Source organism: Cucumis sativus, chromosome 4, assembly GCF_000004075.3.
Source record: "Cucumis sativus cultivar 9930 chromosome 4, Cucumber_9930_V3, whole genome shotgun sequence".
Taxonomy (NCBI): Eukaryota; Viridiplantae; Streptophyta; class Magnoliopsida; order Cucurbitales; family Cucurbitaceae; genus Cucumis; species Cucumis sativus.
In genome coordinates this window covers 15,611,999-15,627,649 of record NC_026658.2, presented here as the reverse complement: position 1 = coordinate 15,627,649, position 15,651 = coordinate 15,611,999, and the positions used below count along the sequence as shown (strand labels likewise).

Genomic DNA, 15,651 nt, shown 5'->3' with positions numbered 1-15,651 from the left:
TATTAAACATAAGTTTTATGAATCAAATAAATAAGCATTAATTAATTTAATTTAAATACTAAAAATTCAAAAATTTGTAATAAATTATAGACATATATTCAGAAGATAGCCGTAAATACCATAAATTAGTTAATATTTTCCAAACGTGATCGTAGTTTACAAATACACTGTATATGTATCTGTGTGATATTTAACAAATACACTAAAACACATATTATCCTAACATAAATGGTATAAACAGATAATTTCTTTTTTAAACATTATGTAATCATCCGTTTTTAATATTGTTCAGATTTGCTATTTTTATACTAAATTTTGACATTCTCACGGTCACATGTTTTAATCTCCTAATCACACTTTAAAATTGAAATTGGAAGCCCATGTTTAACTATCTAAATAAAATATAATATAATAACTGTTTCTATAACTACAATTAAGTAAATACTATTTAATAATCTCTCTTTACTAAATATTGGCTATTTCTCATTTATCATCTCCAATCATCCCAAATTATAATAACTATCATTTTAAAAAGAAATTGATGTACATCATAGATATATTAAAATTATGTTTTTAACTATAATCATAAATATATACATTTTTTTCAAAAGTTAATAAATAATATAAAATATTTATACTTATATATAATATTTTTTTTGTTTCCATTAGATGTAAATAGATTGTCAAAATTTTTATATTTTACAAAAGTAAAATTATAGAAATTCTGATAAAATATTTAAGAGTAAATAGTTTATCGATTTTGGAAAAACTTTCTTATTTTAAAGTTTTCTATTTATAAATGCAAGGTATTATTAGTTTGTACATCCAAGTTATATAAATTAATTTCATTTTTATCCTTATTCTCTTAGAAACACTTAAGTAATTTTTTAAAACGTAGCTTTTAAACTTTCAAATGTTGACTTATATATTTAATTATAGAAAAATGGAAGCTTAAAAATTAAAATAGTCCATTTCTAAATTTTTATAGAATAAAATATACATTTTAAAAGTAACAAAAAAATAACATATATCTACGAGAAAAATGAATTTACGAACATGTACATTTTACAAGCCCAAAAGAAAAAAAAGATATAAAGGAAATAAAGAAAAAAAAACGAAAGAAAAACCCTAATTGGAAATATATATATAAAAAGAAGTAAAAAGAAAAATAGGGAGAAAGAAGGGCAGAGTAGGAGAGAGAAGAAGAAAAAAAAAAGCTGATAGTGTAAATCTCTCTCCCTTTCTCTCTGTTTCTCTCTCTCTCTCTCTCTCTCTGTTTATGTAGCAGTCTCTTTGATATCTCTTCCTCTATAAATATCAAACCAAAGCCATCATTTACTCGAACAAATTCCTTCCTTCCTTAATCTTCTTGCCTCTTTGCTTCTAACGATTCACAGCTTTGCATCGTTTTCTCGTACCAAACTCCAATGGATGCTTATCCTTTGCACATGGCCGTGGCGGCTCTGATAGGAGCCTCCGTCGTTGCTGTTTCCGCCTATTATATGCACCGGAAAACCCTAACTCAGCTGCTGGAGTTTGCCAAGACTGTTGAGAGAGACAGAGAGCGAGATGATAATAATTTCGATGCTGAGTCACCCAGGCATTCCAAGAAGCAGCGTGGAAACTATGTGCGCCGGAAGGGGACTGGTTATAATCGGAGAGCATCCGCTTCGTTGCCCGATGTTACTGCTATTTCCGGTGGTGCTGATGGTGATGATAAACGAAATGGACAGGTTCTGTTGGACGTGATTCCTGCTGGGCTCCCGAGGTTACATACACTCCCTGAAGGTATGGATTCTATGGATATCTGCTTTGAATGCTTAAAAACTATTCGGTGGTGTATAGTGGTTTATGTTTCATGGTTTTGTTGGATTTGTACGGGAATGCTTTGTTGTTGTTGTTTTTTTTTTTTTTACTTGTACTGGATGCTTATATGGTGCCTTTGGTTGTAGAATAATCGAGACGGATGGTTGTCACTGCTTTGTTTCAATTTATACGGCTGATGTATTGCTTTTGGCTTTATAATCATGATTAACTATTAAGTTCTGATGAATCTGTTTTCTTAATACGATTCCATATTTGGGAGTATTTTGATCTTCATATGATCCACAATATTGCAGATAGCGCGATTCTATAAGGTCACAAGCTTTCTCTTTCCGTATTTGAGGGTCTTATTCAGTTGATTAATTCTTAGGCCTTGTAATCCAAGGAGTCTCGTGTCGCGTGTTTCAGAATCCCGTTCATAACTCTTGTCTTTCTATAATTTTCTGCATGTCTGTTACATAACCCGCTAAACTTGAGACTATATGTGATTCTTCCATGCTTATCTTGATAATTCTTTTCTCGCTTCTTTTGGAACAAAAACGGGTTATCCTACCATTTAGATTATTGAAAGACTTTGATATGATTATTCTAATCATAGAAAATGGATCGTGATAAAGTTTTGACTTTTTCTCATTAAAGAGATAAAGCCTGAAGCTTTAACAAACTTGGTAATCTAAGTTTTCCAGTCAATGTGTTGAAAGATGGTATTGGTATTGCATCAACTTTGTCAATGTTTGGCAGGAAATCACTCATAGGCTTAGGAAATTTGCTCCATTTCGTTTCATTCTGGAAATATAATTTCACTTTATTTTTAGTCTTTGTTTTAAGAAGTGCCAAGGATATGGGTAACCCATGGCTTTTCAACTAGGCTGAAAAATAGTTAGCATGAATATGTTAATTCAACTTTTTTGTTTTTGGCTCAGGTATTTACTACTCCAACTTCAAAACCCATGATTTCATTCTGTCAGGAGGACTCCAGATTATCTGAATTATCCTTGCCATTATTCTGACTTTATTTTTCACCTATCAATATTAAGATTGAAAGGCTGACAACGTTTATTAATATACTTATCCTTCCAGATAATCATTTGTATCAGGTAAAAATTCTACCAAGAGATCAATGAGGCCTACTTCACCGAAGTCCCCCATTGCAAGTACGAGCGCATTTGAGAGCGTTGAAGGGTCAGATGATGAAGATGATAATATGACTGAGGATACTAAACTAGGTTCAGGATATCTGCTTGCTAATGGAAATGCAGTGAGTACTCAACACCCTTGCATGCTCTTATTTTTGTTGACACCTAATGGTTTTTGGTGCTTGGCAGTACTTACAGTGTTGTGTTTAACTCCCATGTGCAGGGTCCAGAATGTAAGGGTATATTTGAAAATCTTCCTGATCACATTAATGCCAATGGAGAGCAGATTGCTTTGGCTGCTTCAAGTATGATTCGATCACATAGTATATCTGGCGATCTACATGGTGTTCAGCCCGATCCAATTGCAGCTGATATTTTGAGGAAAGAGCCTGAGCAAGAAACTTTTGTACGGCTCAACATTACCCCATCTGGTATTGCTAGTTGGAACTTTCATGTGACTTGTTTCTTTATTTTCCCTTGTATTTAGATAATATTACTGTACAGTCATAATTGTAAGGTGCTTAACATGGTGGCATGGTCTTATTTGTTTGTGTTACGTATAAGTGATTGTTAGACGTAATATTATGTCTTCTATAGTTGAGGTAAGCACGCCATTTTTTTTGTTGTGTTGGATGGATTATTAGGGATTTTGTTCATATGCAAGCTCAGCGGTCAATAGTTGAAGTACAATTGAATTGTATTTTTCTTTCTGACATCCATGCAGATTTGATTTTTAATATGCTTCTATTTGTCTGGTGATTTTCTAGAGGTACCGTTACCTGATGAAGTAGAATCATATCTGGTTCTTCAAGAGTGCCTTGAGATGCGGAAAAGATATGTATTCAGCGAAGCTGTTGCTCCATGGGAGAAAGAAATCATATCTGACCCCAGTACACCAAAACCTAATCCTGATCCATTTCAATACACTTCTGAGGGAAAGTCTGATGTGAGTGTTTCATCATTGACAAATAACTCTAGTATGTCGGGCTGCATGTTACTAATTTTGCTTCAAACGTCCATTGTTCTCATAGTTATTCATGTTATTCTATTGTTCCTCTTATTCGGATTTTTTTCTTTCTGCAGCATTATTTTGAGATGCAAGATGGGGTCATTCACGTCTATGCAGACAAAGATTGTAAGAACATGAGAGTCCACACAAACTTTTGATGTCTCTCTCTCTCTCTTTTTTTTATCTTATGAGTTTCATTTAAATTATTTGCAGCAAAGGAAGAACTGTTTCCTGTTGCTGATGCAACCACCTTCTTTACCGATCTTCATCACATACTTAGAGTCACTGCAGCAGGAAACATTAGAACTCTGTGCCATCGTCGACTGAATCTTCTTGAACAGGTATATGTCCCATAATGCTTTAGTTATTGAAATGTTTGTTAAATTTTCCATTTTGCATCCTTGAAAATAAGCCCATATTTATGTCATTCAGAAATTCAATCTCCATTTGATGCTTAATGCGGACAAGGAATTTCTGGCTCAAAAAAGTGCTCCACACCGTGACTTTTACAATGTCAGGAAAGTTGATACTCATGTCCATCACTCTGCTTGCATGAATCAGAAACATCTCTTAAGATTTATAAAGTCTAAATTGAGGAAAGAGCCTGATGAGGTAATGAATAGGACTTTTGATTTATTGACTAGTGTTCTTCCTGTTTCTATTATGATTGTAAGAATTGATGATTTACATCTAAGTCATTCGGTAAACTGCTTCTAGGTGTTCTCTTTCTTATATTATTTTTCTCTACCTAGGTTGTGATATTTCGGGATGGTACATATTTGACCTTGAAAGAAGTTTTTGAGAGCTTGGACTTATCTGGGTAAGTTTTTTCTTATCCGTTTTCTTTCATAATGTATAACCACTTATATTCAACTTCCAAAAAAGAAAAACAAGAGATAGTGATTTCATCAATTTCAAACTTCTATTAAGTATGTCCCAGCCTGGAATATTGATTTCTTTTGACATATGGAGCACAGGTATGACTTAAATGTTGACCTCTTGGATGTTCATGCTGACAAGAGCACATTTCACCGCTTCGATAAGTTTAATCTTAAGTACAACCCCTGTGGTCAAAGTAGACTAAGGGAGATCTTCCTAAAGCAGGACAATCTAATTCAAGGTATATGTTGCTTACTTTATAAACTATTAGATTTGACATGAGAATATTGTGACGTTTGATTTTGTTTGCACAATCTTCTTTGTTGCATATTTGGTTGTCAATTTAGGGATTTGGGATTCTGATTTACATACTTGAAATTAATTTAAGGAATAAGGAGAATTTATAATCTGCAAGCCAAAACCTGCATTTGCAGTAGATGTGATGGTTTTTTTCAATGGTTTGATGGAAGTTCTTTCTCTTTCTTCTTTTGCCTGTGGAAATTCGATGGTTTTTAAAGCTCGAGGTGCAGTGAAGTGCAATAGTTAAGCTCAAGATGGGAAAAAAGTATGGGTTTCTTTTATGAGGGGCACAATAGATAAATGTAAATTAAACTTTATAAAAGAAGAAATAATAAGCCTTTAGCCTCAATTTTATTCATCTGCATTTGGGGGGTGGGTGGGATTCAAGAACTTCCTAATCTTTCCCTAATTCTCCAAGAGACCAATTACAAGATAACTACTCCTCCCCACACCAAAATATATAACGGCATTGTAATTTCATGGATTATAAATCTTGTTGGTTGCAAAAAGGAAAAAAAAATTACATGACCTTACTTGAACAGGATCTGGTGTTAACTAAAGATAAATAAATGATTTATGAAAATGAAGTTTTTATTTGAGTGTAATAATAATATTCATGCGTTTCTTTCTTAAAATAACTTCATATTCCCTACATGCGCATTATGACTCTATATGTCCTTTGTCCGTCTGTTCATCCTTTCATCAATAGATCATGATAGCATGCAAGTGTTTTGTTGCTGGTTTTAATTACCCAAGATGTGGCTGTAAATATGGTTCTGTAGACTACAGTGTCATCCATTTGGAATTCTTAAGGAACTTTCCTTGACTGTTCCATTACGTAAGTTTTTTATATTTCTGATGGATGTCTCTTTGAAGGCCGTTTCCTTGGTGAGCTGACCAAACAAGTATTTTCTGATCTTGCTGCAAGTAAATATCAGGTGCATCATTCTTCCTTCTTTATAGTTAGATATACTATTCCAAGTTCATTTTCTTTATGGTCTGGATTAATTTCTAGCATATTCTAGGTATATTTTCAATCTTTCTCGTATTCACAGTTTGGTAAATGTGTACATAGCATGATTTTTAGAGGAAGGGAAAATGCACTGATGGTTCGATTATGTCTCTGCTTTTAGTAATGTCCAATGTCAGCTTCCTACGTTCGATACATTAGCCCCAACGTGATACTGGTTGGGGCTGGTAGAAGAAAGTAAATACAACCAACACAAGTTACAAGAAAAAGATGTAGTAATTTGTAATAAAAGAAAAAGAAAAAATCACAAAATACTCGGAAGAAAAGACCAAAATGGTGGTATCCAAACAGCTAGATTCCAGACATCCTCCAAGTGTCCTCTATGCGTCATAAGTTCTCGTTTGTTTTTAATCAGATGTATCTAAAGGTTGATAGAAAATTGGCATGCCAGGGTAACTTTACTTCAAAACTGGAATTTAGACTTATTTCCATGGGTGGGCTGTAAGTCTGACAATTGGAGGGATACACTTGGGAAAACCCAAAAACATCCGACTATTATGGTTTTCCAATTCAGAGTTTAGGGGATTCGTATTTTGTTGAAAAACGAATGATTTCTCAGGTGATGAAGCTTGCCTGTCTAGTTCATCCTCAACCAAGGAACCCAACAAAAAATTCAACCTAAGTTGTTACTCTTAAAGAGAAGTAAAATTTTACTTCAGCCTGCTCTAAATACTCATCTTTTCTTCGATTTTGATTTGGTGAAGTTCAAGTATCAATGGACAAGACATTTCCTAACTCATTTCACCATTCTAAATTTTGTATCTACAGAGCACCCTTTGGACATTTAACTAGTCGTGGGAGCTTTGGTACAAAAGAATAGGAGAGTAATTAATATTAGTGATATGTATGTCCTGGGATCGTGTACGATAGTTGAAAAATTACATGTTCTATGATATGAAGTAAGCATGTGAGTGGGTTTGTATTTCTGTCATTTAAAAAGAAAAGAACATGGAGAAAAGCAGGAATGGGACATACGGATCAACTTAGAAAAAAACATTGCTGTTCCTTGATACTTGATAATTGATCGGTTGCACCATCCTTCTTATGCATCAGAATATCCTCGATGGGTTGTGAGCATCTATGGAATAATTAAAGATGCTCATGAACAGTTTTTAACAGCCAGTTTTATGGCTCCATATGAATCTTTAGATGATGTGGATGTATGAAAAACAAACTCACGATAGCTGTATCGAAATTTAATGTTGTTGAAAACAATACATTGTTCGTCCTACTTTCTTTTAATGTTTGAGGTTTTTCTCTGCAGATGGCTGAATATCGGATATCTATATATGGAAGGAAGCAAAGTGAATGGGATCAACTTGCAAGTTGGATAATTAACAATGATTTGTACAGTGAGAACGTCGTATGGTTGATCCAGGTAATGCAGCCTTCAAAAGCACAAAAGAAAAGGGGATCCTTTTGGCTTATCATATATGCCTGCCTTGTCATGTCAAATTTGGTTCTGGTGTACTGTAATTGTTTTCTAAGTGGACTAAAGTTGAATTATTTCTTCAAAAATTATTAATCACCAACTTTATGTCATAGTTTTTGACTTTTTACCATACACTGATTGTGAAAATTTGGTTTCTGTGGTTTATAACTTTTATGCTTCATTAAGGAACTGTAAATTTTCTTCATTGGCATCCTTTGAGTTTCACTAATCTTTTAGTTAGTAAGTTTAAAAATGGCGTTACTATATTATCTAGCACCCCTCTTTCTGTACATGTCAACAAGGACACTGAGAAGTGCTTTCTTTTCAGAAACTTGTTACATTTTTGTATCCGATGGTCTAAATTTAGATGCTATTGTTTCTATCTTATTTTATTATGGTTTGCATTTCAGCTGCCAAGACTTTACAATGTGTACAAGGAAATGGGGATTGTGACATCATTTCAAAACATACTTGACAACATCTTCCTTCCATTATTTGAGGCCACGGTGGATCCAGATTCACACCCGCAGTTGCATGTTTTCTTGAAACAGGTTTGTTATCTCCCAAAAATATTTTCAATTTATCTCACTGGAGCTTATCATTTTGTTCTTTAAACGACAGTGTCTAAATATGTTCTATTGATTTCGGTAACGTTATATATGAAACCATTCTCAGCAAAATTGTTTTCTCATTTATTCTGCCATTGTAACTTATGTTTTATGTATTTTTATGAGGAAGTAACCTATGTTGCAGGCACCATAAAAATCGTTGACTTAATGTGCCAAAAATTTCAAATTTATTCTTTTTTATGAACGTTTCAGGTTGTTGGTTTGGATTTGGTTGATGATGAGAGCAAATCTGAACGACGCCCTACCAAGCACATGCCAACGCCTGCTCAGTGGACAAACGTCTTCAATCCTGCATTCTCATACTATGTCTATTACTGCTATGCCAATCTCTACACTCTAAACAAGGTTTATGACGCCAAAATGTTCTTGAACTCGTTATCTTGTGCCATATCTTTGATCAAATTCTGAAAGTAAATGACAGTCCGTTACTTGAATGTAGTATAAATATTCCATTTAAAAATTTTGTACTTGCTTTTACAACTTTAGACGAGTCTGTTTTAAAAATAAATTATATGTATTCTGTGCGGCACAGTATAAATTTGTTTTTATGGGTAGCGTTTTACATGTATTTCTATTCCTCAGTCTTATTGGGCTTTCTCAATGTTTCTTGCTTTTTACATGAAGACCGAATGCTATGGTTTGTGCTTTTTCCATGCTAAAGCTTTTTAATGGTTATAATATAATTGTTCGAATTTTCTTTTCAGCTTCGTGAATCGAAGGGCATGACCACTATAAACCTTCGTCCACATTCTGGGGAGGTACGTGGCAAATTTATTCAAATTCAATGCAAACATTTTTTTTTCTGTTCAACTAATGCATAGGTTCCTTTTTCAGGCTGGCGATATTGACCACCTTGCTGCAACTTTCCTAACTGCGCATAGCATTGCTCATGGAATTAATTTGAGAAAATCCCCAGTGCTTCAATATTTGTATTATCTAGCACAGGTAATGAAGCAGACACCAATTCCTTCCCATTAAACTCACATGACTTTTATTTTTACTGTCTTATTTTGAACACGCATGCATCAACAGATCGGTTTGGCCATGTCTCCGCTTAGCAATAACTCCCTCTTTTTGGACTATCACCGGAATCCATTTCCCGTGTTCTTTTCTCGTGGTCTAAATGTCTCTCTTTCTACTGACGATCCTCTTCAAATCCACTTTACAAAAGAGCCTCTGGTCGAAGAATATAGCATAGCTGCTTCGGTGAGTTTATCTTTCCTTGACCTCTTACCCCTTCTAACTTTCTTCCGAGATCTGTATATAAGGTGGTTTCATTTCTATACTTTCATGCATCACAATATGGACCAGATTTAATGAAGGCTTTTGTTTTTGTTTTTAATTGTTTTCCTTGTACAGCTCTGGAAGCTAAGTTCTTGTGATCTATGTGAAATAGCTCGCAATTCTGTCTACCAATCAGGTTTCTCTCATGCTCTGAAGGTACATACAGAACTTTGGAGCTATATATATTATTTTACTTAATCTCCCACCCATATAACATGAATTTTTGAGAGAAAATACTCTATTTAATTCCTCCACCCACCCGCATATGGTGCATCCAACTGTGATCTAAAATATGTTCAATGGACAACATCCATATTGTGATCTCACTATGGAGAGAAGGACAACCAGCAGCAACGGCCACAAATGAATAGGAACTATTTTATCGGTTGGGTTTGTTTTATAGGTTGTAAAACCCAGGCTGTAGAATGACTCCTTTAGAAGCAGTTGATTAGTGTAAATTGAGTCCACACTTAATAGTTAATGAGATCACCAATACGTTTCCTAGTGAATGTGCATTTTCTCAAAATTCATATACATAGAATCATTGATATCTTCAAATTTCTTTCCTTTCCTGGACCCATTTGCAACAATTATCAATGACTGCTGGAATTTAACCTTAACCTTTTTGTTGGCAGTCACATTGGATTGGAAAAGAATATTACAAGAGAGGACCTGCAGGAAATGATATTCACAGAACGAATGTGCCACACATTAGGGTCGAATTCCGTGACACGGTATATACCTTTTTTTTCTCTTTCACTGCCCCTCTTTTTCCCCCTCATTTAAAAGATTTCCATTATCACCTAACACTTTCATGCCCCTTTTCTTCTTCCTTCCTCTCTTTAAAAATATTATATTACAAAAAACAAAGATCTGGAAAGAGGAAATGCAGCTGGTTTATCTAGGAAAGGCCGACATTTCAGACGAGATTGAAAAGTGATGAGCAGTGGAGAAAAACTTCAGGAGACCACACTGGAATATGTGATATTTCAGGTGGTAAGTTCGTCGATTATTTGGATTAGTCATTTGGTGATTGCCTCAACAAAGAAAGGTGTATTTCGATAAATTCATGTGGTTTGCGCGCCTCAGACGACAAACTCCGAAGTTGGGGGAAGGAAAAGTATATACAAATTGGAAATGGTAGCCTGAGTGAGGGGTGGTTTGTCTAGCCGAAGCTTTGATGTGGACATAATTTTAACGTTGGTCGTATGACAAAATAACAATTATTGGGAAGAGATCGGGCAGTTTAGATCCCTAAGACAATCTACTAAGATATATATATATATATATAATATATATATATATATATATATATACATACGTAGTAAGCCTAAATAAATCAATTATGGTGGGAAATAATAAGAGAACGTGATAATAAGGTTAAAGTGTTTTTTCTTAGTTGGAAGGGACAAAGGGCCCCGTCTCTAAAATCCAATTTTGACTTTCATTGGATTTATATAAATCTATAATTTAAAGCCTTTGGTTATGATTTTGTGGTAATGTACAATGGCATTACTGGATGAACAACTTCCTTTAATGGAATTCTCTAATTTCATTTACCAATTTGGTTGATCTCAGACGTGAAGTGATGAGTTTTGCCTTGCCTCTTATCGTTAAGTAAGCATTGGATGTAAATGTGAAGGAATACATTATAACAGTTAAATAACCATGTCTTGATAAAAGTTGAGATAAATACTCAAAAGATGGGATCTAGTATTTATGGTAACCTCAAAATGCAAAAAACTGGACTCTAGTTTTTGTAGCAAAATAAACTCTACAAACTTATTTTACTATAGAAATTATATGAGTTTTATAAAATAGGATTAGTCTTTACTAAGAATAAGATCTAGATTCTAACTTCTTGTGGATTTATTCATTGTCTTCACCAAGAATAAGATCTACATCTTAACTTTTGTCGATTAAGATCTAAAATCTTTACCAAGAATAAGAATCTAACGAGGTTTATTCAAAATTAAGATTCTAACTTAAGAATTATTAAATAAACAAGGTTTTAAAATATTGATGAGATTTAATATGAATGATGTTTCTTAAAAAAAGATTGAATGATACAAGCGTTGTGGTGAGTTTTGAGGCGATTTTAGAGAATACTGAAAACATATTTTGGAATGGTTTTGAATGATTTCTACAAGTTTTAAAATTATCTTCGAACATATTCACATATGATCTGAACTTGGTTGTAGCTCTTTGAGTGTTTAAAATAATGTACTACCATGAGCGCATTTATGACCTATAGATTAGTTGAATTTGGTCAGTATACAATTCCTCAAATTATCGTCTTTGCATATCGTATCAAGTTTTGGTTGAATAGATTTTAAGAAGTCGAGAAAAGGAAGCGACACTAAATACGGTAGCGAAACTTATTTTGTAGATTAGCAAATAACAAACAAAAGTTGGCTCCCATAGTTCATCTCTAATCCCATAATCGATCAATCTAAGTGGCTAATCCCACAAGTTTTTATACAAATTCTAAACTTTCGCACAAAATTGGTCGACGCATGAAAATTAAGCCGGTGATAGCAATCAAAAGAATAGTGAACTTATTAAGTCATTGAATAACAACAATTCTCTATAATTAATGAAAATCAACTTTCGTAACTAAAGAATGAAAAGCTGAGATTTAGAATATGTAAAAGAGGGGTTTGAATCGCTAACAGTATGCCAATGGCATTATTATCAAAATAAGTCGGATCAACGTTCAAGAAATGCTTGGTGAAAGAAAAAGAGAAACCAAGACAAAACATATATCAATAACTAAGACAAGCCTGTTGTTGTAGATACCATCATCAACCTGGTGAGTCCACAGAAGCCAAGCAATGAAAATACTCGGAGAAAAAAGTAACCAGTTTGAATTATCAACTAACCGTATTAAAGTTGTATAACTGAACTTGGTTGATCAAAATCTTTCTATTTCTTGTACTGCTTTATCTCTTTGATAACACCATCTGCAAGCGAATCAACGTCGTTGTTTTTCCCAAAAAATTTTACAAATTCCATCTTCTCAGGACCCATTAAGTACCTGCACAAAATTTTCCCATTGGATTGTGATAAAACTTAAACGTGTGATGACAGGCTCGATTTCAAGCAAATTGGAAGAACTTGTACTTACATCACTATGGAGTGATCAACAAGATAATCTGAGTCTTCCTCTTCTGTCTTCATATAATAAACTCGATATGCTCGAGCTACATTTCGTATCTCATCTGAAGATCCAGTAAGGCCAACCAAGTCCGGATGGAATTCTGTACCATTAGAGAAAAGATTATATTAATTTGGTATTGTCTGAACAATTGCCATTAGCAGATTGAGAATCAACTCCTACACACCTTTGACATACTCCCGCACTTGTTCAACTGTATCTCTCTCAGGATCAACAGAGATGAAAACAGGCACAATTTTTATTCCTGCCTTTTCTGTGAAATAATAAACAAACATAATTTGCTAAGAATAAATCAAATGTCATAACAGATGTAGAAAGTTCAGCAGAAAATTGTCACAACAGTGTAAGAATATTTGAGAAAATAATAAAATGGGTCTTGTTGGAAGTATGAAGGATGCGGGAAATAGCTCTTGTTGGAGGATATTTTTGCCAATCAAAGAAAAATATCAAATGATAAGCGGCAGTCCTGAGCTAAAAGCCACGCATCTTTATAACAACTTACCCAAAATCCAATAAAAGGAACGGTCATTAAGATGTCCCAATAAAACTACACTAAGAACTTTTCATTTCTGCCATCATAATATTTTGTTAATTGATGAAAGACCAATGCATTTTATGGAAGACTAGCTGAGAAAAGTCCCCTGTTTTCAAAAAAATAATATGAATTATTTTGAGATGTCTATTCATAAGTCCATAGTTTCGATTGCAAGAAACAAGAAATATGGAACAATAAGCTGATGAAAATAGATGTTTCAGGAAAATTTACTCCAACTTAGTTGCAGTGAGCTTTACTTAGAAAGACGAGAGTATTTTGAAACTCGTTTTGCAGACAAGCACTGAGAAGAGTGAAAGAACAAATGACTAACTGATTTTATCAACTGCGGCAGCTAGCTTTTGTAGCTCATCTGGGCAGATATCAGGACAGTGAGTGAAGCCAAAATATAACAATGTCCATTTCCCAAAAAAGTCTTTTTCTGTGACCTGCTTCCCATCATGATTGACAAGTTTAAACGGACCCCCAATAGCTGCTTTTCCAACTGACGGTCCTTGTTTCACTTCTGTGGAAGCTTTGTTTATTTCTGTTAATTTCAGAAGAATGTCAACCACGAATGCAGATTAAAAGGAGCAATATTGAAATAAAACTGCACATGCACAATCTAAAGCAAAACATTATGCCCTAACTACTAAAAACAACCCATTAGTCTTGCTATTGTGTTGCATTAAATTTTCCAGTGACCTGACCCTTAATAGTGGGATAGTTCCAGCTCCTAAAAATTAAAACGACTTACAAATATGCACTCAGAGCTAGACAATAGATGATATCAAATAATGAAGCTGGAAATGAACCATGAAACTAAATAACTACCCAAATGAATGCAGCAACGTAACAAAAGAAACTGGTCAGGTCAGTCAAGTGTCTCATTTCATATGAGTAGCACATGCGTAGAAAATACTAAATAGAGCTAGCTCACGTGTCTGTATTAGAAGGAAAAATTAATTGAAAATTCTTTACTATATAATACTAATAGTTATAAGTCACGATATGCTTTGATAACAAAACACGAAAAATAACAATAGGAATATACAACATATTAAAGGGCAAACTCCCACATTTTGTTTGTTCAAGAGACCTCTTCGAATAAACATTACTTGGAAGATTTTCTTCTCTTAGAAAATATGGGGAAGAATATTTATTCCACTCAGGCACTCACCATAGTAGTCTACCTTCAATATGACGTTTCTTTTCCCTGTCATAATAGAAAACCAATCCCGCTCCAGTGGCAACCAGCAAAAGAAAACTCAGCCATGATACCGGCTGCAAAGAGAGAATCAATCAACTCCAAACGATCAAATTTCAAGAGAAAGGCTACAGATGATTATAGAAAGCTCATTCGAAAAGAAAAAGGCAACCATACCCCACCACGAACAGGTTTTCCGGCATCCTGGCCCTCATTTGAGTTCCCCGATTTATCCCCTTCACTAGAATTGGACTCTGCCGATTTCTCGGAGGCTGCGCTTTGAGAATCAGCAGTAGTAGAAGTGGTACTATAAAGCCGCCTCATATACGTAGCTAAAAAGTTCATTCCTGGCCCCTAAGGAAGAAGATGGAACCCGAACAGATAGAAAAATACTCATAATTAGAAATGCTATACACAATCTCGTTATATATAACCTCTATAGACGGTGACAATTGAGAATTTATAAGAAAACAAAGAAAAAGAACTCATAATACCGTCGGGCCAGGAATACTATAAAAAAAAATCCTCATTATTTCTTCCCTATCATCAACCAAACATTCTAGGCCACCAAATAAGGTAGCTTACAACCTACAAATATTCACTAACTTGCTGATAGAAGCGAGTATCGTGTAAATTTCACTGAAAACCGACTCCTACACAAACATTATTACAAAACACAGATCGAATATTAGAGCGGATAGTTAATGATTCAACGAAGAAACCAACCGAATGAAGGGGAAAAGCTGGATCATGAAAATTTGCGCCTGCTAGAACAGAGGACGAAGTCGACGGCGAAGGCGAAATAGAATGTAACCTCATCCGGTGCAAAGAGAAACTGAGATTTGCGTAGTGTAAATGCTTCGCACTCCTAGAAATAATGGTCGCCATTGTGAACCGTAAATTCTCGTAAAACCCTGAAACGTGGAAATGGCCTTCGGAAACCCTCGTCGCCGGAATTTGGAGGGAAGGCGGAGAGCTATTTATGTAAATAGCTTTTGGATCATTATGAATGGGCTTTTTTAATGGGCCCGATCCATTTAATTAACGTCTGGTCGAAAATGTAAATTATCCAAATTTTTTACATAAATATATCCATTTGATAGATTTCTAAGTTCTACCAGTGGCATAGTCTATGACTATCTAATTTATAAGTTAGTTATCATATTGACACACATTTCTGTCATAACACAATAACCTATCATTTCTATTAC

At 34.3% G+C, this 15,651-nt stretch overlaps 2 protein-coding genes across 3 annotated transcripts; one reads left to right on the top strand and one right to left on the bottom strand.

The window, feature by feature from the left end:
• Window positions 1-1,174: 1,174 nt before the first annotated feature.
• On the top strand, window positions 1,175-11,100 carry LOC101212419 (AMP deaminase). 2 transcript variants are annotated; one of them, XM_004148565.3, is made up of 19 exons: window positions 1,175-1,788; window positions 2,922-3,082; window positions 3,184-3,391; window positions 3,728-3,906; window positions 4,044-4,095; window positions 4,183-4,310; window positions 4,402-4,581; window positions 4,722-4,789; window positions 4,947-5,089; window positions 6,025-6,086; window positions 7,443-7,556; window positions 8,021-8,161; window positions 8,432-8,584; window positions 8,944-8,997; window positions 9,074-9,184; window positions 9,272-9,445; window positions 9,599-9,679; window positions 10,159-10,257; window positions 10,395-11,100. In XM_004148565.3, exons 1-19 carry the CDS (start codon window positions 1,428-1,430, stop codon window positions 10,461-10,463), a joined length of 2,538 nt encoding a protein of 845 aa, XP_004148613.1. In that variant the 5' UTR covers window positions 1,175-1,427; the 3' UTR covers window positions 10,464-11,100. The 2 variants fall into 2 exon arrangements, with proteins under 2 accessions (XP_004148613.1, XP_031739818.1); XM_031883958.1 differs by having other exon boundaries at window positions 1,654-1,788; window positions 2,905-3,082.
• A 1,013-nt stretch (window positions 11,101-12,113) lies between these two features.
• On the bottom strand, window positions 12,114-15,413 carry LOC101212664 (protein SCO1 homolog 1, mitochondrial). Its single transcript, XM_004148566.3, has 7 exons — window positions 15,167-15,413; window positions 14,618-14,794; window positions 14,427-14,517; window positions 13,568-13,780; window positions 12,868-12,954; window positions 12,651-12,783; window positions 12,114-12,560 (listed from the first exon to the last, which is right to left on the bottom strand). The coding sequence occupies exons 1-7, from the start codon at window positions 15,326-15,328 to the stop codon at window positions 12,449-12,451; spliced, it is 975 nt and encodes a 324-aa protein (XP_004148614.1). The 5' UTR covers window positions 15,329-15,413; the 3' UTR covers window positions 12,114-12,448.
• Between the last annotated feature and the right edge of the window lie 238 nt (window positions 15,414-15,651).